This window comes from Scophthalmus maximus, chromosome 1 (genome assembly GCF_022379125.1).
Source record: "Scophthalmus maximus strain ysfricsl-2021 chromosome 1, ASM2237912v1, whole genome shotgun sequence".
NCBI lineage: Eukaryota > Metazoa > Chordata > Actinopteri > Pleuronectiformes > Scophthalmidae > Scophthalmus > Scophthalmus maximus.
Genome location: NC_061515.1, coordinates 660,042 through 687,928, shown reverse-complemented (window position 1 = coordinate 687,928; position 27,887 = coordinate 660,042). Strand labels below are relative to the sequence as shown.

At 45.0% G+C, this 27,887-nt stretch overlaps 2 protein-coding genes across 15 annotated transcripts in view; one reads left to right on the top strand and one right to left on the bottom strand.

Annotated features, from left to right (window-relative positions):
- Nucleotides 1–27,887, bottom strand: part of adgrb1a (adhesion G protein-coupled receptor B1a) — a 123,423-nt gene that overhangs the window by 78,076 nt on the left and 17,460 nt on the right. For all 12 annotated transcript variants that reach the window (XM_035633597.2, XM_035633545.2, XM_047334245.1 and 9 more), the window contains exon 2: nt 8,373–9,318. In XM_035633597.2, coding sequence (XP_035489490.1) covers nt 8,373–9,174 — 802 coding nt within the window. In that variant the 5' untranslated portion in view covers nt 9,175–9,318. The remainder of the gene's footprint in view (nt 1–8,372; nt 9,319–27,887) is intronic.
- LOC118310568 (homeodomain-interacting protein kinase 2-like) lies at nt 78–4,619 on the top strand. Of its 3 annotated transcripts, XM_035633610.2 has the most exons (9): nt 78–573; nt 687–903; nt 1,026–1,217; nt 1,296–1,477; nt 1,588–1,711; nt 1,859–1,978; nt 2,109–2,195; nt 2,328–2,515; nt 2,674–4,617. In XM_035633610.2, the coding sequence occupies exons 2-9, from the start codon at nt 706–708 to the stop codon at nt 2,846–2,848; spliced, it is 1,266 nt and encodes a 421-aa protein (XP_035489503.1). In that variant the 5' UTR covers nt 78–573; nt 687–705; the 3' UTR covers nt 2,849–4,617. The 3 variants fall into 3 exon arrangements, with proteins under 3 accessions (XP_035489503.1, XP_047190216.1, XP_047190218.1); XM_047334260.1 differs by lacking the exon at nt 78–573 and having other exon boundaries at nt 2,674–4,618; XM_047334262.1 differs by lacking the exon at nt 78–573 and having other exon boundaries at nt 782–916; nt 2,674–4,619.

Here is a 27,887-nt window from a genome sequence, read left to right as displayed (position 1 = left end):
GATTATATTCTAGGTTAACATGCCTTAATCCTGTGAACTGGAGCCCTTTAGATGATAACTGGTGAATGGAGGCATTGTAATACAGTAAAATATGTAATGAATATGTAAAACCATGAGTGTAATTGCAGATTATTGTTTTTATCCATAATATCAAATCAAATGTCATTGCACATTAAATAATTGTTGAGGGTAGAGGGTTTCATCCAGCACACATCCTTCACTTACTACTTTAGCAGTCTGGATTCTGATTAAATTGAAATCATAATGAGTTTATTTTAACCTTGAGGTATATTTGGAACGTGAACAAAACTTCACAGCCACATTTAGAATGTGATGTCACAGAGCGGAACATTATGAGTATAAATAAGCTTAACTGACCAGTGTGGTGGTGCCCAGTGTGTGTTAACTGAGAAGTGAAGTCGTGTTAAATCACATTAGGTTAACCGTTCCAACTTTGGATTTTAATATTGCAGCAGACTTATATTTGTCTGAACTTGTTATTTTACGTTCACTGAAAGCATTTTTGAGGAGAAACTCCAAATAAATTTCCAGTTACATCAACTGACACACTTGGTAAATATATTTGTTTTCTGATTCGTCTCTGTTCTGACAACAAAACGTATATTTCTCTTCTCAACAGCACTGCATTGTAACTGTGACTGAGGGTTGTGTTGCTTTCCTATCAGCTCCCAACGAGGTACGGCAATGTCCTCGAACAAGGATGACCAGCTGGTCACAGGCGGCTGGCTCATGTCGGGGTCTTCTACCTATCAGGTGCAGTCTCTCCTGGGGCACGGCACCTTCGGCAGTGTTGCAAAATGCACCAGGATGGACGACATGAAGACAGTGGCCATCAAAATGATAAAGAAGGGGGACTTTGATGTGCACCAGGCCAGTTTAGAGGTGTGAGAAGAATGTGGGTGTGCTTATCAAAGTTTGGGTTGTACCATTTCGGTGTTAACGTTTTTTTCAATGGTTCCATAAAACTAATATAAATGTGTCTGTGATCTGTCACGTATCTTCAGATGGCTGCTCTGATGAAACTGAAATCACTGGACCCGGACGAATGCAACCTAGTTCGATGGTACCAGGTTTTCATCGACAGAGGTAACATCTGCTTGGAGTTTGAGCACCTGGACAAAAGTCTGTTTGACTTACTGCAGGAGAGGGATTCCCAACCGCTTCATCTGAACGAGATCAGGCCCATTGTCCAGCAGGTATGGTCCCACTGCTTCTCTCTCTGCACTAACAATCGGTCTGGAAATTATGTACTTTAACACTTCAAAACTTTTCAGCTCGCCTGTGCACTCGGCCACTTGAAGGCTGTTGGGGTAATACATGCAGACCTCAAGTTGGAAAATGTCATGTTGGTCAACCATCTTCAGGAGCCCTACAGAGTGAAAGTCATTGACTTCGGCCAAGCACAGAATGTGTCTGCTGGCCAGTTGGGCTCGTACATTCAGACGCGTCAATACCGGTGAGAAACTGGAACCACATTCAACTCTTAGTTGCGTATTAAAAGTCATAGTTTTCCAAGCTGAGCAATAACATGGCTAATATGGTCATGGTTTTTTTGTCCTCTTCCAGATCTCCAGAGATCATTTTGGGTTTTCCGTTCACAGAGGCCATAGATATGTGGTCTCTGGGATGCTTGGCTGCCGAGTTGTTCCTCGGCAGGATGCTCTACCCTGGCAGTTGTGAATATGATATCGTACGTACCACTTGAGGTTCAATCTTGAGAAGCTGGATTAATGTTTTATTGTAATAATCATAAGATTTAGGATCTAAAATGTTGATGATAAAGAAGTGAATCCACCTAAACTCGCAGTGTGATTTTAAAATGGTGTTGTTTTTACAGATCAGGAACATAGTGGAGATTCAGGGTCAACTGCCAGACAACATTCTCACCACTGGATTGAAAACATGCAATTTTTTCCAGAGAGACGACAGCTCCACCAACACTCTCTGGAAACTCAAGGTTGCTACCCAGAACCTGTGATGGTGTCAAATGCACCTCTGTCTTTCTCACATTTCTATCATACTGAAAGTATCCTATACTGTTTTATGTACTGAGAATATCTTTACCAACATGTACACTGTCTGCTCAGAACTCACAACAGTTCCATAGAGAGACAGGGATCCGGCCAAAGAAGACCAGGAGGTCAAAGCTCACCTCGCTGGACGACCTCCTGCACGTAGGACTTCTTTTTGACCGACTATATCTGAAGCAAAGAGAGAAAACACTGACAAATCTCCAGGAGAGGTTCTTATTAACTCCTCGACGTGACCGAAGACGCCCCTGACCTTCTTTGTTGTTCATGTTTTAGATCCGGATCATTACCAGTGAAAAAGTTGCTGAGAAGTATGTAGAGATGCGTGATGTGCACATGTTCATGGACATGCTGAAAGGAATGCTTCCACTCGATCCTGCCAAACGGATGACACCCCATCAGGTTCTGGAGCATCACTTCACCATCATGTATCACTTTATCCACCTGTACCCCTGCAGCTGCTAGTAAGTCATTACTGCCATTTGATTGAACAGTTTAAACCCCTAAGTAAGTTTTCTCAATTAAGTTGAGAAAGTTTATTTTGTTTGCTGGCTAAAAATATATCCTACTCATCGCCAATGCATGATAAACTTGGCTGATGAATGGTTTCACTGTCTTCCAGTGTTAGTTCCGCCTTTCATATGATGGATGTTTGCCGGAAACAAGACTCCACCTTCCCACAGTGGGATAAATCCAAGACCACCAACCCCGTCCAGGCCCACTGCATCAAACACATCCCTGCACCAGTGCCCAGACCACGGGTTCAAAAACAGGTCAGGGAGGAAGAGAAAGGGTAGTTGATGTCGATGGACAAATAAACACCACGGCCACTGCTCCGATGATCCACCCACAAGGAACGTCCTGCCAGAAGCATATCTCCTCCATTAAGAGGAAGATCACTAATCATGCAAATAGAGTGATACGCATTTGAGTATTAGTCTGTCTACGCCAGGCTCGACGTAGACCACCTCCAACTGAGTTCACGTCCTTCAATCAGCTACGGGACAGAGAGAGACCGGCTCAGTCAGGTTGGAGAGGGAAGAGACCTGCTGACGAAGATGCGCTGCCTCCAAAAACAGGACCAGAGGACAGGAGACGAGCCCGTTGGAGAAGGAGCTCCGCTGTCTGTCCAGTGTGTGGTGGGGAGGGTGCTCAGGATTTATCCATGATACAGAACAGTTTGTTCAGTGTCCTCCTCTCCACCGCAGATTGAACAGTCTCCAGCTTGCAGCCTATCACAGAGCCAGCCTTCGAAATCAGTTTGTTGAGTCTGTTTGTGTCTTTCCAGGTTGAGTATAGTGTGTTACGGAGAGGAAGGTAGATATGGTGTTTGTGTTACAGTGACAATAAATATGTGGAACTAACATCATTAGAAGGACAATATGAACATAAGATAATATTTTGAATATATATAAAACATGTATAAACTATGACCGGGCTTCCCCAGAGAAACCAACCACACAAACCTCCAGCAAACCTCTAGCTGACACACACACACACACACACACACACTCTTCTCTCAGTCAGCCACCCACACTCGGTCACGAGGGACCAGTGCGTGGTTGCACCAGTGTATCTGCCATTTTCTGGTGTGACTTTTCCCCACATGTGCTCGAGTGAGTGCCGTATAGAAACAGTGTGTATGCGTGTGCGCCCGTCCGCGCACCGTGTGTCTAATGCATTTGCCTCGCTTATAGGATTCCTCAGTGCTCCGAGTTGAGGGTGGGTTGGAAATCCCTTAGTTTAGCAACACTGTGGTCCAGCCACGCTGCGGCGTGCAGGGAGAGACACTCACATTCATCATCTTCTTCATCTGCAGCCGGCTGCCAGCCGCAAGAGAGGAAACTGCAGGCAGGTTTATGAGTATTTTTTTCTCTCTTTTCACAGACTGTCATTTGTTTGGGACCATGGTTACGTCTGGTCCTTTGTGTCTTTACGTCTTCCATCACATTCAATATGTAAGACAGCTGAGATCAAAGTAATGACGTGATGTACTACAAACCCTGGTCTGGCATATCCCCATTGGCCAGTGGGGGGCAGTGCAGTTAAAGCTCAAAAAGGGAGAAGGTCAAAAGATTCAAATCCAATTCATCTTGGAGTCAATTTAATGCACATACACTTGACTAAACAGATGTCCGGATGACCTGAGTTCTGCACAGAGCCGTGCTGATAGACCCCCACAACGATCGCTGAGGTCAATACTAATAAAAGAAATATACACAACCTGAATATACTGTTTTATATAATGACTTCATGAATGTGTTTATCAAGGTCGTGCGAATCCACACACTACATCTCTTGCTAAAGCGTAGCGAAATAGGCCGTTAGCCTCGGCGGAGGTACGTGCTCTCTCCAACGGCCTTTTGTTAATTTTTGGCTTGAGAGTGAAAAGAGGTGAGACGCTGGGTCAGTCCCTCGATGTGACTGTTTATGTCTGTGAGGCAAGTTTTAACACAACACGATAGAGACAGAGCAAATAGTGCAAACGTCTCTATCCTTCAGTGGCTTTGTATTGGTCCAGCTAATAAGATAGAAGTAGGAAACTGGAATACCTCTTAAATACGATGTCACTTGATTTTTTTACTCCTCATTTTATGATCTAATGATGATTCACCACGGACAGAAAGAGTTCTGTAGTAGGTTTACCAGGATACATATTCAGGAAATAAAACTTTAAAAGATTCTGCCACTAAACCAGGATGAGGTGTTTGACATTTTCATTTGCATATGTGGCGAATGTGGTGTGCTCATGTTGCATTCCCTCAGGTAAGGAACATGCAAATTGGCCATCCTCAGGCCTCGCATCCAGCCAGTTGAATTCATACTGTCCGAGGCTCCTCCTCTCTGTGTCTTGGTGGCTCACTGCTTTTCAGTCGGGGACACTGTGTCCACGTTCGGGTTATTTTCTTTCTTTTCTGGTTTATTTACATATTTCACACAAGCTGGAGTGAGGGTGTGTAATTGTGTTACCAAGGTCACGGCATTGCGGGTACGTTTGTCTATCCTTCTTCACCTTCGGTTGACTTTTTCCGGTCACTTCTGGTGCTTTTCTCGGAGCGATTACGATCGTGTCTCTTTTGTTCAGATTGAGTCATGAGCCTTTCTCACCTCCTCACATCCCCCTGATCCTCCCTTTAATCACTCACTGCCTCCTCTGCTGTCCACCGAGGGCTGACAAATGAATTCAGCGCCGCTCTGGCCCGCACATTATGACACATTCCCCCACACCCACACAGATGCACCAACGTATTCCACCACACTGGATTTTCGTGCACACTATTTCTGAACAGAAGCTTTACCAACAGCAGATCCTTTGTTCCTAAACCTTTGATTGTGACCGTTTAAAAGACGGAACATTCAAACCAAAGCCCTGAAGTCACCAGTTCTCTCGGCTTAATGGTTAAAATAAAAAAATTATAATTTAAAAAAACTATTTATGAAGCACTTTTCCTAACAATGTCCCAAAAGTTCTTTGAAAGAAGGAATAAAAGCCGACAGGCAAATAAAATGAGAAGACAAATGGCCATGAGCAGAGAAAATACAAAACAATCAAATAGATGAGAGCATGAATTAGATTAGCCAGTGTAAATAAAAAGCCAATGTCATTTGTAAAAGCTTTCACGAGAGGAAAAGGTTTTAAGAAGAGATTTAAAAACCAGAGACTTGAACAGTTTGTTCAATGGGCAGCGAGGTTCCTAACGTGGGGTCTCCCTTTGTCACGAGGTGAGACCTGGGAGTAACACGCTGGGCTATACATACATATATATATACACATATGACCTTTAGAGCTGTGTTTATGCTAAACATAGACATCCTGTCCATTAGCTGTAATCTCGGTATTAAGGCACAATTAATTAACTAAATGAAGCAGCTCGTTGCAAACATTTCGTAATTATATCAATTTGTTTCCATATCCCCCAAAAGCCCTGCTATTCAGGGACACTGAGACTCCTAATTGAAACCAGAGTGTTATTGATAAAAATAAATACTTGTGATGCATCATTTCATACTTTAAACACGATCAAAAGGTCAAATCAGAATCAATACAAGTTCAGGAGCTTCCAATAATGGACCATTGACATCTTAAAGCTGTATCATGTGTGTCATGGCAGAGATCACCCGGGTCCCAAATGTCCCATTTTGAATAACTAATGTAACTAATGTTAACATTAACCCCCCATCAGTGTGTGGGTCAGTTTATTATCTAACCCCGCCCTTATCCGGGAGAACTTCAATGATAGAAGAAGATGCACGCCATCTTTTCACATTGGGAGTTAATATTATATAAATATTCTTTTTTTGGGGTAAAAGATAATTGCCAAGAACTGGAAGAACTCACAATGTCACTTTGTAAAATACATAACCTTAGTAAATGTAACATCTTCCTCAGATGAAGAAACTGTAGACAAAATGCTTGGACTAAAAAGGAGAAAAAAATTATATTTACAATTAATGCTATTTGCATCATGACCGGGTGAAGGAGACGAGGGCTCGGCAGAAAGGGAACGAGGACGTTGGACGCTACTTGCTAGCCAGTTAGCACAAGTTGGCTTTTGCAAATTGAGTGACTCGATACTGTCAGCTCACACGTGGTTAAAACAATGATTCATCACAGACATTACTGTACGTCTCTGACGTCCCTTCGGACTTGAGGTCTACAGGTCCACATGAGGGAGTTCTCCACACCACCAACCAGGAGCCCAACTCATCAGCGGCACATGATCACAGCTCCTTCATCCTCTGTAGAGGGAGTCAAATGGTCCAACTGTGTATTGCCCCGACGCAAAGCAACACAATCTATCCTCATCAAGACGGTCCCGCATCAGACTCACCCTCAGCCCCCTCAGCTCTTATTAGCCTCTTCACTCCTTTTATTCTCATCTGCCACTATATCTCTCTTGGCCTCTGTATCTGCTGTATTCCCTTTCATTCATCACTCACAACTATCACCCGTCTATTCCCCACTACACCGCACAGCTGTGCCATAACCATCCCGGCTCCCCCAACCCATTTCCACACAGAATCCATTACATCTCCCCGGCGTCTCTTTTTCTTCATCCACCAATTCAATCCATCCGGCCAAATATTCGCAGACTGCCTGCCTCTTCCATTTGAGCTCATCACGGGGTTCCACAGCCACTCGCTCACCCTGAAACCTGGGATTATCACCGCGGAGACACTTTGCCTGTGTGAGTTTAAGAACACAGAGGGAGAGGGAAAAGCTATAATGCGTCCTTCAGTGGACGGTATATTTCCTTTTATTGTTCACACCTTAAGGCAGAACGGGCCCACACCCACTGTTGGGTTACGTAAGTGCAATAACTAGAGGAGAGGAGGCCGGGGCAGTGAGGGGATATTAGTCGCTCCGGAGACTGTAGGAGGATGATAAGGCAGGAGATACCCACCGCAACATGTCTGCCTGTTTGGGCTTCCCACGACTGGCACAGTATCGGCCTACTACCAGCCCGGGGAGGGAAAGATGGGGAGGCAGCGATGGTGGAGGAGGAGGACTGAGAGAAGAAGACCAGGGGCTGATTAGGGGAAGTGACTGAGAGAAGCAGAGGATCGAGGGAGAGATAGACGGTGGAAAAGGTTAGGGGGAGAAAGGGGAGCCGAGAAATGTTCCATCCCTCTGGCCGTAGTCCTGACGGAGCCAGGACAGAGATGTCAAGCCACATCCTGTCTGCCGAGGGAAGGGGACGGGGGACCGGGATCATGCAGCAGACAATTAGACTTCAAGCCACAGGCCCCTTATCCCATCTTATTTCTGCCTCTCTCTTTCTCTCTGCTCCAATCTTTCTCTGTTGTCTCCCCTTACCTCATCAGCCCCGCTGCTCAGAGAATTCCCCAAAGCGATATCCAATATCAGCACTCGATTCTCCTCTGTTTCCACAGGCTTCCCGGGAGCCGATCGAGTGTCCCTCCACGGACCGCAGAGAGGCGGCATACGGTGTCGACCTCGCAAGGTCACAGAGCTCGCTTTCATTTGCTGAAACCTTAAACCTTCCATTTTCCTCTTTCTGTCCCTTTCCCCCTTCAGCCAAACCACTCCACTTGCTTTGGCAGCAATTCCACACAATTATCCTCACTTCTTTTTTTTCAACAAATCACAAACATTTTCCCCGGCTTGATTGCTGCTGAAGATGCCACTTCTCTTTCATTTGGCTGAGAGCGACGCTCAGCACCAAGGTGACTTTGAGGTCTGACAAAAACAACAAATAAACCTGGTTTACCCGTTGAAAGCGGGACTTCTAAACGTATAGTTGAACTCTGAACAATAATTTGTTATATATTTTATTGGAAAAGCTTTTTTCAACTCACCATTTATCTCAGCGTCCTTTCCACTCTCCTTCACGCTGGGTAAACAGTTTTCCAGGTAAACTCCATTGTGATAGCAGCTGTCCCCCTCGCTGAGCAGTGGCGGCGGCTCCCAGCACAAACACGGAGTCTGCATGATGCCACAGGGCCTGTTAGAGGTGCTGGAGGCCAGGCAGTCCTCCAGCCACTGGCATAGCATCTGACAGGCCGCCATGCTGGGGTTGCGCTTGCCCACGACCAGGTACTCTGTTTTGAATTCCCCGTCACCGTCCGCGACGGCCGCGCCCACTCGCGGAGGCCCCTTCCGCATTTGGAGGAACTGCTTCCCGGCCTCCAGGAAGGCCACGGGGGCCGAGGTATCGCACAGCCTCACCACCTCGTCAAAGCTCTCCATGCCCAGGTAGGTGCGAGTGGTTTCCAGGAACGAGTCGTACTGGAAGCTGCGTAGCTGCGACGGCACGCAGTCCTCTGTGGGTTTGGTCACCTTGATGAAGATTGTGTAGCGCCGCGGATCGGGGTTCTGCAGGGTCCAGGAGCAAGGTATGGTGGGGAACACCGACGACGACAGGAAGAAGCCGAAGAAGCGGCTCTGGACTAGGGTGGAACAGGAGTCGGACTCGGGGCCCGAGGGGGCTGCAAGGCACCCACCTTCCATTAGCAACAGTGGGGCAAAATACAAGAGTATCACTGGGAGAGGCCACCTTGCCTGCCCCCGGATCGGAGCAACAATTCTCTCCATGGTTTGCAGATAAAGGGAAGGAGAAATTATCACAGGTTGACGGCTATTTTCTGCAGGACTGGACATAAAGTATGTAGGGCAAAGGAAGAAGAGAAGGAGGGGGAGGGGGGAGAAGAAAAGGACGTGGCGGAGGAGGAGGGAGACAGTTGCTCTCAGAGATCCAGCAATCGGCCCATGGCTGCATCGGTCGACCTCGAGATTCACGGGAACCTGTGAAATGGAAGAGACAAGATATGAATTACACTTTGTATCTGATCGGACAGCAGAAAGGGATTATACTGATTGTATATTTATCTGCGTGATGAGAAATCTCTATCAGCTGTTATTGTTCGTGCTGTAAACTTGAGAAGCTGTGACTCTGGCCCCCCGAGAGGAAGGAGTCTAATGGAAGCAGATGGAGGAACGGGAGCCGGGGATTCAGTCACGTGTTTTCTTCATTACACATGTTCAGAGTGGTCTCTTCCTGAGAGAAAACTGCTTTCCTCACATGCCTCCTTGCAAATTCCATCTGCCAGTTCATTAATTTGTCCAATTATAAGACTATTAATTACAAAAAAAGGCAACACCTGCAGTCATCCATTACTCCATTTTATTAGAGATGAGCCACGGACAGTGGTCGTCTTTCTTATTAAAGGGCCCATATTATGCTCCAGGCACCTCTTCAGCTGCCTCCACGTATGTTTGGTTATCTGGGGTGTCTGCCAGCCCACGGAGAATGAAGAGAAAACAATGAGTCGTTGATTCGTGGTTTGGGTTGATCGTGCAGACGGTCTGTAAACCAGCCGTTCACAGCCCGGGAGTCGAGTGACGTAAGTTGACTCCTGCTACTGGGGCAACCACGCCCCCAACCTGAGCAGCACCTCCCCCCTTCAAGTGCGGAAAAACAGATCGCGTCTAAGCCATCATTTTCTCCCCGCAAGCGAACGACGACCACGGGCACGGCCAAGATAGACTCGCAACGCCGTAGTTGCGCAGCAGACCCGGGGAGGATCGAGGCGGAGCGAGGCGGAGCGAGGAGGAGCGAGGCGTAGCGGAGCTTTGCGGAACATGAAGGGAGGGGGGCGAGGAGTGAGGGAAAGCGCTGGACTGGACCGTAGTCTCACAGGGCTGTTTGTACAGACAGAGGAGGTGCTGTGTGGCTTGATCCTTGAGGTGTTTTGACATGGAATGACAAAGACATGTAGTGCACACACCTGAAAACCTATGTCCCTTGTGTAAAAGGGGCATAATATGGGATCTTTAAAGCCAAAAACAGTTAGCTGCTTTAAAATAAAAATGTAAAACTAAAAAAACTAAAAATGACAGCAGCATATTCCACATATTGGCAAATTGCTTCAATTACATCTCACCATACTTAAGTAGCTTTGCGGTTTTGAATTCTCAAAAATCTATTTCACTTCATTGAAACGCTGAGACATGGTGAAATAGTTTTAGGACGATAAACAGGCTCAGATGACTGAAATGTTTATTTCATTACAAGCTGGACCAATGAATATTTTATATGTTCACTATCAAAATGAAAGACGTATAGCTCATAATCAGGCCCATGCAGACATTTTTAAGAACAAGTTGCTGTTTTCAGCTAATCAGCTCTGATGAAACATTTCTGCTCAACAGACGGAGCCGCTGATCAGCTGCTGAATGATGCAGCATCTTAGCAGTTTAACAGCCTCACTTTGTTTTCAGTGGTTTGTGGAGGCAATGGAACCTGATCGGTAATGTTGCAGACACAACTCATTAAGTGAATTAGTCTTTGGCCGTTTGGTAACAGTAAGTTTAGCAGCAGAGAAACATGCAGCTGGTTTAAAGAACAAACGTAGGATAGTTTGATTTTTGTTATCGATAAATGATATAGTTTCAAGTAGAAAAAACAGGTTTTCAAAGTGTGGCCTCCGACTGGTTTCAGGCGAGGCTCGGGACATGGGAGTGAAAATAAGTCATAGTCATAAGTCATTATTTAAATTACTAATCAAAAAACAGCCAAAATTGTTTGTAGTTTTAAAGATACAGTAGTTTTGGGATATGTTGCTATTTATTTTATTACTTTCTAACTTTTCATAGAGTCAGAATCTAAATGAATAAATGTCTTTGGGCAACTGTTGAGTGTGGATGGGATCATGACTCTATATCTGTTGGGTGTCTGCTCACCACATCCACTCTAAGAGGTTGTAATGTATCACAGAGGTTAGTGGCTGAAAACATAATTTACTTACTCAGGCTTTTTGATATTTAAGATTTACGGTACAGCAGGGGTCGACAAATTGTGCCGATTATTCATTAGAATGACAAGTCCATTACCCAGAAGTCTGCCCAGAGGCTCGGCTTCTTGTTCCGTTGAAATCCAGACACAGATACAGACGTTGAGCCTCTGTTCTCCAGACTGAAAAACACCTGGCCAATAACATTCACAATGGTCACCAGTATAATGACCGATCATCTGTAAACCTGACAGAAAGGGAATGAGGAATGGAATAAGTTTGTGTGTGTGTGTGTGTGTGTATGTGTGTGAAATTGGCAGAAGCCAATAAATCTTCAGAACCAATAAAACACAATCTAAACAAAAAGAAGGTGTACTGTACTGCCCTGCGGTGCTGTGCCAAATAATTAAGTTTCCTTACTAAATAAACTTGACGAAGCAAACTTTAATCAAAGTGTTCATCTGGTCTCGTCAACAAGAGAATTCTTATCTTATTTAATGAGAACAAGTATGTGTAGGGAGCCAGTGTGAGTCTTTTATAGGCGATGTCACTTCTTTTAAAGCAGGAAACACATTTAAGATTATGGAAAGCCAAACACAAAACGACCACCGTTCCCCACCAACATGTGAGGATGCTCTTCAGAGGAGAGGATTAATTGACGAGGACAACACACTGAACAGCAGGTAGACTGTGATCAGAGTTGCATCACTACGCAAACCTCTAAATCCTACAAGAACAGAACTTTTTGTGAGTTCCTGCATCGAAACAGACATTTAGCTTCTCATGCTCCCTGGTGGTCAGACTCAACGAGTCAGAGGCAATTTAAAGCCCTAAACTTCTGTACAAATACTTGAATCCATCAAACTGATGTTCGGAGCCTCTGATTGACTCAACGCTTCCAGGGAAAAGCAGTGAAGACGTTTCTTTAAAACAACAAAACGCCTCCTAATAACAAAGCCTGCTTTTTAATTCACTGCTGTCACGTCTCTATCGCTCACCACCGACAGCTTCTCTCTCACGGTACAGTGATTCCTTCTGTCTCATTGTATCTCGGCCTGCTCACATCTCACTCCGCCTCCCTCCCTCTCCCTCTCTCGGCCTGGCAGCTCTCTAACCTCACCTCGTACCAAACGGCGTCCAGGGAAAACTCCCGGGCGTCGTTCACCAGACACGTCTGACAGTAATGGAGGGAATAGAGCTTTAACAGAGGATAAATGGCTGCCCTTTATTGACAGCTCCACTTCATTTATCTCTATGCCCCCCCCAACACCACCGACCGACCCCAGCCTCCCCCCCCCACCTGCCGCGAGGTCGTCTGATCAGCTGACACGCAGCGCTCGGTTGGAGCTTCCTGTTCATGTCAAGCCTCCCATCATTATTAATGCTGAGCACAGGCCCCCAACTCCCAATACCACCAACCCTGAAACACACACACACACACACACACACACACACACACAGTCGCCTATCGATCTCTGTGTTTGAGAGGCTAACAGACAGAGAGCAGCTATTAAGACACTTTCATCTACTTTGCAGCAGGAGAATAGGAGATGGCAGCGAAAGAAGAGATCTGAGCCGCAGCTGCAGTCTGTCGAGACCCGAGGATTAAACTTGATGCTCCCCTGTCAATGAATCAATGCAACTCTTTGAATCTCTGCTGATAAATGTTGTATTGTGTTTTTTTAAAGGCTTTTAAGGGACGGAGAGCTACAGGATTTTTCTCCTCTGAAAATGGCATTCGGTGAAGAATCAAAGCGAAGATCCGGTGTTGCACTGCACATAAATACAAGGGATTTGTCAGGAAGGGAAACAAAGCTGGTCGACCACTTTCAGTCCCTAGCACGGGTCAGGTTCCCAAAAAAAAAGGAAAAACCACTGGACCGCACACTTCCCATGATGCAGTTCAGAGGCATGACGCCCTGTCTGCCAGGTAAATGTCTCCAGACTCCACACCCCATCAGGGTCGTATTCAGAGGACAATGATCCTGCTAGTTATAACCTACATGTTGTTAACGTTGTGGAACGGTCACAATTAGATCCGTCGGGTCAATCTTTATCAGATGCCTCTGCTCACATGGTTGATTTAAAAAACTCTTAACAACATGACATATGAAATCTTCACTGTCTGTATAATAAGAGTGATTCTGGGACATCCAGTATATCTGTCACATCCGCGAGACCTTTTACTGTCGGTGAGCCTGCGCTCTTCTGTTGTTACACAGGCACAAAAACATGAATATATATATTCTTCATCAATGTGCCTCACACATTATCATGTCAGAACACAGTTCGCCAGCGGTGGAGGAACATTATCATCCAGATGTCAGAACTATTCTCAACAGAGAACAGACCCAGAGTCAGAGAGTGGTGACCACGCCCGACCTGAGCCTGATGCAGTTTACTGTATGTTGCTGTTGCCATGGTCACAGCCTGCCTGATTACATGTGTGGGCACCTAAATAATTATTGTTTTATATATGCTATGGATACACACTACATAAGCAGCAGGCTACGACGTTTTTACATTAACACAACCGGTCATATACGACTGTTAGCCGTGAAAGTTTGTGATTTGTAAAGGTAATTTTACAAACTGACTCCAAAGATTCCAGGCATGTGACCGACAGACTCAAAGGACCATTTCTGAAAGAGGTCAAACATCAACAGGAGGGGAGGAAGATGAGTTCGGTGAGGAGCTGAGAGGAAGAGTTCAGATCGATGGACACAATGTGAGTGTAGAAAGAGGCGGCGAACGCTGGCCCTGATCTTATCCACAAGGAAGATACGACAATTAAAAAAGTCCTTATTTGAGGCAGGAGTGAAAACTTCATTGGTTTGGACCAGGACTTTAGTGGGGTTGTGTTTCCTGATCATCTTTAATCACGTTGTTAAACGTCTTTGTATTAAAAGCGGTCCACTTGAGGACGAAGTGGAATCACTGCAGTCGCTCCTGCGACATTTACACTGGGAAACTTAATTTCCACATGAACGAGTTAATGATGGATTGACGGAGGGGGTAAATCGCATTTTAATAGGAGCCACTTTATCCAAAATGAGCAATGTGAGTTAAAAGATTGAAGTCCAACAGAATCTGTGTTGCTGCGTCAGACGACAGCTCTGCTGCAGGAACCCTTTCAGCAGGAGGTGATTTGAAATGTGAAGCGTTAAGACATTCGCTGGGCAGAGAATCTGTACGAGACTGAACCGACTGAATGAAACGCTTTATGGTCTGTAACAGGAAAAATCTCCAAAATGACTTACTGCCCCTTTAAGGGTTAATCAATGACAATGTTAATGTTTTATTGGTTTTGGTTTGTTGTTAAAATAATGAATTCTGCAGAAAAATGGCAGCGGCTCCACTTCCATCGTGTGGTAACAGCTTCCATTGGAACAACCTCGTTCACACACGACATGTAAACGCACCGAGCTGCCGGGGCTCATATTGTATTCAGAAGTGAGAAGTTCTTAGCTGAGTGGGGGGAAAAATTCAGTATTCTGTACCTGCGGAATTATTCATTTTCCTTCAGCCTGTGGCCGGGAACAGAGAGCAATTAAAAGAACAAAGGTGTTGCATTAGCCAGCAGCCCAGACGCACGAATCCATGTCAACACGCCCAACAGGCCGGCCCTGGCGAGCCAGCGAGTCGGAACAATGGGCCAATCAAAGGGAAGCAACAGTCCCTCAGACGGGGAGGGGGCGACAGAGGCAGAGACAAAGAGAGTGCTGATGAGAAAATGATAGAGCCGCGCTGAGCGTGGTCTCTCCTCGCATCGGCGGCGCAGGAATTACAGGCTGATTAGCAGAGTAACGCTGGGACCTGCTGCCGCACGCCGCCGGGGAAACTACCAGCCAAAAAGCCACAGGACTGTGAGACACACACACACACGCACGCACGCACGCACGCACGCACGCACGCACGCACGCACGCACGCACGCACGCACGCACGCACGCACGCACGCACGCACGCACGCACGCACGCACACACACACACACACACACACACACACACACACACACACACACACACACACACACACACACACACACACACACACACACACACACACACACACACACACACACGGTTCCCTCTTCTCTGAACTGCAGTTTGTGTAAAATTGTTCCTCTGCATCATTTCTGAATCAATTCCTTCCCATGCAAAGTCCTTTGGCAGTGAAATCAGTGAGAGCCGTTTGTGCCAGTGGATATTGATCAGGGAGACTGATCTTTACATGCAGGCTCCGCTCAGGTGAGCAGTCACATACACGAGGAGGAGAAGAGATAGAAGAGGAATAGTACAAGGATACAATAGATATATAGATATATATATCTATGTATATATATACATATAAATGTGTGATTGGTATTGTAAAGATCTTCGCGTGGCCGTTAAGAGTAGAAAGGCTCCGTATAAGGCCATTCTCACAGATGGATGAAACCCTGTTAAATGATAACAATAAAAATGTCTTAAGCCCCGAGAACAAAGAAAATGAGACAGATATGCTTCATCAACATTTTTCTCTGAAATCAATAAGAAGTTAATTTAAGCTGCAGCTCGAAATGTGGACAAATGTGAGTGTTTGTGTCCCGTCACATCGTGTCTAAGGCAGATCTTATATCCCGAATGGAGTCCTGCAGAGCCAACTTCTACTGCACCTTTTTACAGAATATGTGAATGAAGAATGTCCTCCGTTGTGTCCTGAGCTTTAGGAACGTTAATGGAGACACTGTGGAGGCTGCAGCGTCCGTGCACCTCCACTCGGATGACAGTCTCACCAGGCTGCAAAATTAAACTGATAATCATCTGTCGCTGCTGATAAATGTGTTTACTGTGGTAAATGTCAAAGCCTTTCTAAGAAGCAGGGGGACGGGATCTCTGTCTCGCTCTCTCACACACACACTTGCTCAGTATTGTCTGTATTATTTAGATGCGCATTACTTCAATGGGGAGTTTTACTGCAGTGAAAGTTGGGAAAGTTTAATGAAAACTGACTTAGGATACGGAAGATGTATGAAGAAGTGCACAAGTCAGAGTTAGAGTTTATCTTCTCTAATATCTCGGCTCTAACAGAGCTTCAGGTGTGTGTGTGTGTGAGTGTGTGTGTGTGTGTTTGTAAGGAGCCAATAAATCCTGGCTCGAGGGCCACGTGAGTCGGAGTTACAGGATCCGGCTGTACACCTGATACCTGATACACCTGCTGGACACAGTAACAGCATGTTGTCATACAGTAACTAACCAGCAGCAGTGAAACAACCCTGGCGCTGCCCGACGCTCTGCAGCCGACAGAGTCGACGCCTCCAGTGTTCGGTTCAGGAAGAGATTGGAAATGTACAGCAACCAAACAATTAAATCTGCATTTGTTTTTTAATGGAGCAAGAAATAAAGTTAATGGCAGTTTACCTGTATTGGACCAATATATATATATATATATATGAACATTTTTAAATGTCTTCCCATTCTTGTGCTGCTCTGTTGAGGCTGCGGCACATATCTTCACCAGTCATTTGTAATCTTCACCCCAGGAGCACAAACATCCGCAGTAAATTTCCGCGGCAATCTGTTCATCAGCGTGTTGTCAGGAGATCTTTGCTCCAGACCAAAGTGTTGGACGGACTGACACTGTCGTCCTCACGCTGGACTGCTACAGCGGAGCGGGGACATCGCGACGCTGTCAGTCGGTATCAGTCCAAGTCAAACAGTGAGGGGGCACGGAACAGCAAACAGACTGTCAGCCTTGTTTACAGCGCCGTCACACTTGAGCCACTGAAGCGCCATGAGTGTAATTGAACATGTCTATTATTAGGTGTTACTGTACAGTACAGTGTGTATACGGTGGGAGATGAGCGACTCCAGCTGCACGGGGCCCTGTCCTTGAGTGTGAAAGGAAAAAAAAAGAAAAAGACATGGAGAGCAATTATTTCATATACACAACAGGCCACAGCTGTGCTGAAGTGGATCCAGAGTTAAATGCAGCTTTAATTGGATTTCAACTGAGAGGAGATTTTTATGACAGGCGTAACCCCAGATTACAGTCTCGCCACATGCGGTACAAACATTGAAGTGGTTGTTGTTTTTACAAACACATTAACGAGCTGATAATCATAAACCCATCCTCGGCTTTTGTTGATTTCTCACTTCCAACACTCGTGGCTGCAGTCACAGCGGAAAACTCTGCCCAGCGCCGGGAGAGACAAGAAAGATAAGAGTCAAGAGGCATGTGTGTGAGGCTGAGGTGACCTGCGACAGAGTGTGTGTGTGTGTGTGTGTGTGTGTGAGAGAGAGAGAGAGATCTCCCCTTCCTAATACCCATATCTCTTCGGTGGGATGTTACCGATGGCAAATGTGATGGTCCTCTTCGTCCAGCAGCACCATAAGTCTCTCTGTGTGTAATGGTGGCTTTGTTCTATATGACGTAATCGCGTTGATATATGAAAGGCAATTGCTCTGGATGGCAAATCAAATCAAGCCAAATGACATCCAGGTGAAAATGAGTTCATCAGAAAAGGCTGTGTGTTTGCACAAAGAGAAGGGGGATAACAGTACGACTGAAAGACGACGTCGTCAGCTTTAACGTGCCACTTCAGCTCTGTACTGGAAAATACATTTTTTACACAACCTTAGAAAGTCTGCAAAAAGGTGGATTCAATGTTCTCAAGTCAGCTGGAATAAAATAGCTTCTTCATTTCTCCTCCAAATGTTAAAGAAATATGCATCCACCGCAAGGGACGCTGAAATCACATTTGAAGAATTTGATTAGGGCTGATTTTTATTAGAGCCCAGCGCAGATTTGTTTCCTAACCAGCCAGCTCGCGCAGTCCATTATATTAAACCTGCCACAAGCCTGCGATCCAGTGCCATTTCTCATCACAGCTCACCAAAGTTTGTATTAGTTTTGATTATGAATCTCTATGAAAGATGCTCCAATTATTGAGACATCCGCAGACTTCCAGTATAGAGTGATGGCCTACCGCACGCAGAGGACATTTTGGGGATAATGAAACCATAGAAAGGGCGGAGATACTGTACGTACAAGCGATGCATTTAAGGAGACACCTGAATAGATTAGCATAGACACATATTGAAATGCAGGTGAATGAACACCGATGGTAAAGGAGGAATTATCTCTTCAGCGACTTCCACGATCGGAGGGATTCTCAATCCCGGCTCAGGAAGACCACACACACACAGAAGTAACAAATTAAAAATAGATTTATATGACATAGCTGAAAGAGGGAACTAAATTAAAGTCAAACAACATACAGAGACGTTTATCTAAGCCTGCAGATAAAGAAAAGCCTTCAAGGTGAGACCAAGGAGTCGTGCCCAGAGAGGATAAAAACAAGTACTAATTCCACCAGTACATACAAAGACAAATGACATAATGTCCATTAAGGTTTTTATCAACATAATTAAATAAAAGTTTGGGCTTAGGCTCGGGCTCCGAGCCTGTGGAGTTATTAGGTAATACGGGTAGAGAATCTTTCTGTGTAACAAAAACAAAGAAGGCATTTTCAAGTCACCCTTCCGGGTTCACTGTGATCCGTAAAGACAGACGACTGTTCCCGCAGACGAGAGCAGTTAGAGAGGGAGGCGATCTTCTATCTAAAGGCCTGTTGCATGTCATATCAGAGAATTGACGGATGCGTAATCCAGGAATGTCTTAAATTGAGAAAGAGCAGTGTTGGCCTAGAGAGGTTCCAAAACTGCCACGGACATATCCCGACTTATCGAAGATCATAAGCTTCTGATGCTTCTGATACATCGTGAGGATTTTGATGCAGTGCCCGTGCAATGTGAAGCAGCTGATGGAGCTCAGTGCCCAGGCAGAAAACACAGGTCATTTCTGATGCCTTGTCAAGTAGCCCTGTAATGGGCAGAGACAACACCACAGAGACAGATGTTGCTTGTCATAAAAATGCTGTCACTCACAGTTGGCCGATATCACAGAGAACAAACTGGACGTGATAGTGTAGCTGCTGCACAAAGGGACGAGCAGCTGCAACATGTACAGAAGCTGATCAAAGGTGGATGGTCTCAATGAGCGAGTTGCGTCCCAAATTAAAGATTATGAGACAGTTAAAGATTCACTGTCAACACAACACCGGGCTGTCACATCGTAATTTCACACTCAATGAGACAGGAAACACTCGAGCACAGACACGATCGACATCAAAATGTGAATGATGAGAAAATGAAAATCCTGCGAGACCTAAAATGCTGATATTAAGCAAAATGTGGAATTGCAGTCAGTGATGACGGATCATAATACACAAGTGAGACCTGAAAAGACATTTGTAGACAGTATGACATTGTATGTTACTATGAGACCACACAGCCCTCAAGGACATGGGCAAGCTGAGCCTGCTCTTCAAAGTGCAAAATGCTCCATAAAGAATATGACCCACGATAAACACCAACATCATCTACTAATCAACGCCCAGCCAAACTACTCATGTGACGGACGATCCGAGCCACACTCCCTGTACTTTGAAAGGAATCCGGCCCCTCAACATGTCCTCCAACTCATACGACGAAGGTATGCCCGAATATTTTTCGCCTCAGAGCATCGAGTGCTTTAAAGAATATGAGTAAAACCATTTAAATACACGAACTTGACAGACTTACTAGGTCCACCCCCGACCGCCGACCGTGATGTACGTGGCCGCTAGAGGTCTGTGGTTTTTAAAACAACCACAGACGTCGTAATACGCTGCTTTTGGAGGACAGTCTCTGTCCCCAAGTGCCCTGGTAGAACCCTCGTCAGACTCACAGATGCAGAGGCTAAGCAACAAGCAGTATTTCACTTTGACAGAAAACTTCCATCCATCCATCCGTTATCGAAACCGTTTTATCCTTTAATCGTCACAGGCGGGCTTGAGCCAATACCAGCTGACATTGGGCCAGAAGTGGGGTACAAACTGGACACTTCAGCAGCCCATCACAGAGGAGTCAAGAACTTGGAACAAGACATGGAAAGGACCATCACATGTCATTTCAGTCTGGATGAAGAGTTATTGCTTGTGTATATCCCGTATTTCTAGGGAGGGTTAGTTGTGGGGGAGATGTCGAGGTGTTGGGTCTTGTGGATCCTGGACGCAGTATTACAGTATTAAAGGGGGTCAAAAATAAAGACAACTGTTTTTTATGACCAACGGGCCTGTACTCTCCCTCTCTCTCCTCGCCATTAAGTGATCATTTGGGATAGGAAGCAGAGACAAGACATCTATTTCATGCAAAAAAAAGGAAAATGGGAGCGAACCTCAGAATAATAGAAGTTCTACAACAATAGTAACTCATCTCTGATTAATATGTGGCTATTACTTCCCTCAGGAGGATGACATAAAAGGACTATAATTATCACTAAGGTGCGAGTCGTTCATCAAACCACTGTCAAGGGCATAAAAAAAGACATTGAATTCCTCCCCCTCTACCCTTCCTCACTCCTTGGAGGCGTCGCAAATGGCAGAACACAGATAACTGTTGTAAATTATACCACGTTGGAAGTTTTGTGTCATTTGGCCGACGGCAGTTTCTTCCAGTTTCTTTCTTAGCAGAGAAAAGTACTGTAGATTACGTCGACGACTTCTTCCGCCACCAACTTGTCAGTTATATGCCAACTTTGCATCTAAACAAAGAACCTAGAGCGCCAGAGGAAGAGCCTGCCGCCGCCTGACCTTAAACCCACAAACAGCTGAGCTTCTGGGATATTTCATCAAGATTTGGTACAAGGTTTCCGGCACCAGCAAGAAAGTCTGAGATGAGGTCAATTACTTCTGTCATGCTACATTCAGCCAACATGTACGTGTCTGTTTACAAACCTGGAACCGGTGATTGGCAGATTCCCTGTTCTATTCCAGCTTTTATTTATTTTCATTTATTCATATTATGTTAACAGACAATTATTGGTAAAATGGATTTTAAAGAATATACTTTTTGGGGGGTATCAATACATTTTGAACGATACACAGACCAAGACTGATAATCTATCATCAACATTTTGCTTTGACACATTACTGACGTTTGTCAATAAATTGTCACCCACGTGTATTTTATGCTCAACAATCAAGTTCGGTTTCATGAGTTCCTGAACTAATTTGTTAACATAATCAGAAACAAAAATTGGAATTGAAATGCCCATCTACCGACAATTTGAATTTCCATGAAACACATTTTATGATGCAGTGGACCATTGTTTGAACTGATGAGTCACTCGGGAGAGAATTCAATGTCAGTGTAACAGTTAGTCCGGCTCCACCGGCCCGTCCACTAATGTTGGGAGAGACGAACAGGAGATCTGCCTGACTGTTGCAACGCCGTCAACTCAAAATAGAGATCTAAGATCTAGATTCTCCACTTCAGCTAAAAGCCTCTCTATTTTTTGGAACATGTGCTGTTTCTATTCATCTTTTTAATTCAGTTGAAAAAGCCCTTTCAGTGTTACTGTAGAACCACGTCGCTACATTGTCCCAGGTAATGTGTCTCTTCCACATCGATAGAGAAGCAGAATCCTCGTCGGGTGCAGGTTAAGTGCTGTCGAGTGGAGGAGCAGCACGACAACGATTCTTACAATGTGTCCACACAGTGAGCCCGTTTGTGCCTCATGCTAATTATTAATTATCTCCCAATGCAAACGTATGCACAATTATGCTCATTATACACACACGCACACACAGATACACACTTTCATGTCTAGGTTATTCGTCTGTAGGTGTACACAACACGCACACGATCAAAGGGCAGCAGTTACTCAGTATGAAAGCCATTTGTAAGAACGACCTCAGGTGATGACGTGGCCACACATCATCCGCAAGACATCACGAGTCCGACATCACGAGACACCTGCACCGACGCCTCTACGATCCTGTCGACAGCAACCGTCTTTAGTTTCAATCATCTCATGAAGATAACCTCTTCATTTCATACTCCATTTACTTTTTTAATTAGAAAAAAGGTGAAATGCTGATAATCGTTCATCAGCAGCCACAAATGTCAAACATTCTCCGGCTGGATTTTCATCAATATTTGTCCATTTCAATACTTGAAGATGTCACCTTGCACATCTCTCCTTTCTCCTAGTTTTCTGCCGAGTTATCCTCGTACCAAATCTTATCGACGCTGAAAAAAATGTGGAACAAAACTCAGCCCTTTGAATACTAAGGAGGAGTTGTGTGCCAGCACACTCACACTGTGAATCCTGCAGGCCTGATGAACGTGTTGAAATGTTTTCATCCATGTGGTCTGCTTTGACATATTTCTTGGGCATGTAACCACCCTGATGATCGGAGAACTAGCATGAAACTGTGAAACCAACTGGTTAAAAACTCTACACTTCCTATAACACATTTGTTTAGTGTCCCAATGAATTATATTCATATTGGACTTGAGCATGGGAAACATTATACCATCTCTACCTACACTCACTTTAAATGTACTATATATATCAGGGACATCTGTTATTTGTGTCGACTTTGTCAGATATTGTCACATAACACAGTGTACAAATTAATTTCATCGCCAACAGCATGAGAACAAATCCATATTCAGTCCGTTGTCTTAAGGCAGAAACAGATGAAGAGGGCGGGAGGTTTAGCTGCCGTGTGCCACTGAGGCGCAGCAGCTCCGGAATGACACTTTGACATTTGGCCATCGATTGAATCACAAGGCGTTTTTTGTTGTGTTATTCTGTGATGTAAATGAGTTTAACTATATCATAAATTTGGCTGTATATTATTTAAAAAACACAGTATAGGGGAGCAGAGAGGAATTATTAATATATTCATGCTTGAAAAACCACATCTCCATAGATCATCATCATCATCATCATGCTTCTCTAACTTACAGCAGCTCAACCTTCACTGTGCATCTTCAGAAAAAGTGGAATTACAGTAAACTGTCATATACTGTCAAAGGAAGTCAGCAGCAAACATTCATTTCTATCTATCTACATAGTCTTAACAGTGTTATCAGGATGTTTTTCTGAAGATCTTAACTCCTTCACATCCCTCAAATCCTTATTTTATAAAGTCCAAATAAATAATAAAGACAATTTGACAATAGCTGCACTGTGAGATGCAGAAAAAATAACAGAGGCAGTTTTGAGTTTGTGTCGTGACAGATCATAACTGTTTGAAATACATCACTCACTTTGAGTGATGTAACGGAACACCTCACAGATTACGTTTAAGGACATGAATCCTGTAATTAAATATGTGAAATATCACAAACTCTACGCACCACTTGAAAGAAAAATTGATAACTATAGGAAATCATCAGATCTCCCACCACCAATCAACAGAGTCAGTCCAGACGCATGTGTAACAGTCTGGGCCTTTAAAATCCATTCCTATTGTTTCTGATGTGTCAAAAAACAAAAGAGGAGGAGCCTGTGAGGTGTGTGTGTGTGTGTGTGTGTGTGTGTGTTCACAACATTACGCGTCAAAACATTCCCAGCAGAGAGCTCGTGAGAAGTGTGTGTGTGTGTGCGCGAGAAGACACCGTCAGGCTAAATTCCTCTTTAGACTATTTCAGGCACTGGAAGCAGATTTCACAGGTGGTGTTCCTGTTCCTGTTCCTGTTCCTGTCGGCGAGTCACCTGCAATTCAGTGACACGTGATGGAGGAAGCCCTGTCGCAGACGAGGGCTGAGAATCTGCTTTAGAACACACACACACACAGAAGAAACACACACCTCTTCACTCAAGCAAAGCCATAGGGACTGTAGAGTTCCATCGACCACATTAAGGCCAAACACAAAATACTTGAACAGACGAGCAACAAGTGAGAGCAACGAATCATGTGACGTCTGTTTGAGTGACGTGAAACTGTCGACAGACGAGAGCAGAGAGGAGACGTCTGAGGTGAGGATTTGAAAATATCAGGTACTTCCTGTCCAATGCTCGTTGACTAGCGGCAGCCATCTTGGTTGTTTACAAAAGTCGCTTCCCCTCCGCCTCACGGTCTAAACCCCGCCCATTATCAGATAATCGGTTGTGATTGGACCAGCAGGTATTCTGCCAGAGGGGAACTCACTTCCCACTGGAGGAGATCCAGACCGCGAGTCTGGCAGAGCAAATGAAATGAGCTGCCAGCTGCCGTCTGGGTCCCATGATCGCAGACCCTGCTGCTGAGGTTCAAACCAGACTCCAAACTTAATGAACAAATCCATGGGGAAAAGAAACCAACATCTTTCACTGAACTAAAGAAGCTGTGAAACTCTACACGGGCGACACGAGGCGATGAATTGTTAATGGAACGTTTAGCTTTAGTCGTCTATGTGGCTGTGGAACATCTTTGTTTTCAGTCGTGGTAATCTGGAAAAAGAACAATGAATTGGCAGCACAGAGGCTTCAAATACAAGTGAACGCATTGTACATGACACTCTGGCCAACTGCATTATATTCACGCTCTGCCCACGACCACTAGTGACAGTGGAGGAGGAGAGATCAGCTGTGAGTCATCCACTTCTCTCGCTCAACATCAGACTGGCATCAGGAACCTAAAGGAGCGGGTCGTCCACTAACCAGGTCGACGGTTTGATCCCCGGGTTCACCAGCGTTGAATGACGCTGTGTATAGAAGCTGTGTATGAATGTGTGACTTGTACTGTAAAACACACTGGGTGGTCGATAAGACTTGAGAAGTGCTTCATGAATACAGTTAGTGTTCGTGTAGGCAGGTCGACCGTTAACACACGGACGGACAGACGCATTAGAGCATCGACCAAGTGCCATTACAGTAAAGCCAACAATGGAAAGAGGTGGCGGAGGCGGCAACAACTATCCAGACGAAGACACGGGAACGTTCAAAGCATGAGGACCACATGGGATTCAAAACTACTGCCGTGTAATTCAGATGCACGCCATTGGATCTGCCACGTGTCTTTAATGTCAAAGTGTGTTTAAGATCAATCGGTCCCTGGGCGAAGTCGGAGTCTGGATCTTCTCACAAGTACTTTTCAAAAATCGGGAAGAAAGATCTCCCAGCCCTCAGCGGAGCCTGACTGAATAAAGAGAGGAGCCAGTGAGGCAGTACAGACCGGCACTGTCCTGTGGCCGTCACTCAGCTGTGAGAGTGAGTGTGTGTGTGAGTGTGTGTGTGTGTGTGTGTGTGTGTGTGAGTGTGTGTGTTTGTGTTTGTGTGTGAGTGTGAGTGTGTGAGTGTGTGTGTGTGTGAGTGTGTGAGTGTGTGTATGTGTGTGTGTGTGTGTGTGTGTGTGTGTGTTTGTGTTTGTGTGTTTGTGTGTGTGTGTGTGTGGAGGTTTTTCCCAGGGTTGAAGGGCTCCATTGAAACAGCCCCCCCTCCTTCCCTCTCATTGCCATGCAAAGGGGACCAGCTGCCTACACTCGGCCATGACGGCTGAAATATTTACCACTCTGTTTACCCGGGGACGTCCTGACTGACGGCCCTCGACCCCCCCACCCCCTCCGCCCCCTCCAGCCCAGTGCCTCCTTCGCTTCCCCTAAAACTTTTACCTCTCTCCTCCTTCCTTCCTTCGTTCTCCTCTGTCTCAGCTTCCTGTCGGTTGCCGAGAGCGTCTCACGCTGGTCGCGTCGATAATAGACTCTTTGAGTGACAGATTTGAATCCTGTCCCATTCTAATGATATTTGCCCCCCCCCCCCCTCTTCTAGTGTGTCACCCGCTATCAAAATGTCACAGGCAGATTTACAAGTGCATGAGCTGCCAAACAAAAGCTTATTTTATTCAGGGGCTTTAAGGCAGAGGAAAGAAATCCACACACTACAACTCAGTGGGGGGGGGGGGGGGGGGGATTTATGGCCGTCACCTGTGGACTCAAGATTGCAAATAGATCCACATACATACAAAAGAATAAATGACTTGGATTTGATGTTTGTGTGTGTGTGTGTGTGTGTGTGTGTGTGTGTGTGTGTGTGTGTGTGTGTGTGTGCATGCGTTCGTTCTTCATTCTATATCAGTAGTTTGTCATATACTATATGCAGAACATGAAGTATTGTGCGAGCAGAGTCGACAAAACTCTCTCACATGCGACGATGTAACATTTTTTTAATTGCCTTTTCATTTGACGTGATAATTCATCTCAGCGCCAGTGGGCAATTTATTTCCAGACAGTACACTACCCTGGCATCCAAGAAATAGTACAACTGCTCCTTTTCTCTCCATAGGTTGAACAAAAAACTGTGAAATACACATTTAAATCATTACTGTGCAAACAAAAACATTGCCTGTGATAATGTTTTATTCCCACCTTAAAGAGATGAGGTTTAAAAAAAATAAGAAGCTAAATCAACAGAGTGTCTCCTGCTAACAAACACCGGCTGAATTTCCAGCACCGAGGTAAACACGGGCTTAATGCAGTTCTCCGCAGGCCCGAGTTTGTTTTTCTGGCTGTGCATATGTTCAGTTTGATAACTTCCTGCCACATGAACATGGTGCCGCTGATGATGATGATGATGATGATGATGATGATGATGATGATGATGATGATGCATGTGTTAATGCTGATCAGGCAGCGCGCTTCAATTCTAGAGCTCATTTGTTGCTTTGTGAGCCTCATTATTCTGTAAAATACACCAAAAGAAATTGTCATATCAGCACATATGGTCAAACGCAGCTGGAGATATGTCTGAGAACGGCTCATATATCGTGAAGTTATCGACCGACAAATAAAAAATGGCCTTCTCGTTGTCCAATACATAGAAAAAAATTAGACCCTTTAACCATTTTTTGAAAACCACCAAAGCGCAGCTGTCACATGTCCTACTCATAATTACCACTAGGAGGCTAAAGTCAGGCCTTCACTGTAAATATGACATGACACAGGAGGCTCAATTCTGTCTTTGTTATCACCCCCCAGTTGCAGTCTGTGCTGCACTTGTTTTAAACGCCCTTGGGGCCGTCGGTGTGATTCCTCAGCACAAAAGTGAAGAAAAAAAATGAAAACATGACGCGTCTTCAGGGCACAATTACCCAACGCCGGCCACTATTACTGTGGTTCCTCTACAATCAACCCCTGAGGGAAAGGGGGCCACAGAGCCCACACAGCCCCCCCCCCCCCCCCTCCCTGAGTAATGGATTTATGATATCCCGCTCTCCATATGGAGCCGTCGGCCACATAGACATAAACAAGTCACACACGTACCCTGGGAGCATTTCACTCCACTGCAGCCATATGCTCGTACGTCTTCTCCGATTCAACCGACCACATCTGTCCTCAACCACATTTATATGCATGGTTTTTTTTCTAAATACCGTTTTTAAAAAAAATGTATACACCTCAGCACCAATCTGCCCTCGGATCTTAGTCCATCTTCTCAATTTCATCTTGTGGATTCCTTGAAATCTTTTTTTTATATTTTTCTATAATATTCTTTCATCATCTGTGTGGTGCCATCATTCACCGTGTAGTTAAAAGTAACACTCTCTTTTAAGTGACGTATCATGTGCATGAAGCATATAGCGCAATAATAATAATAATAATATATTTGATTTATAAAGCGCTTTTCATGTACCCAATAGCGATTTTATCTGAAAAACAAGTCATTTCATTGGCTGGGGAGAGGAGTTGGGTGTTGGGGGGGGGGGGGGGTGATGACTGTGTGCTAA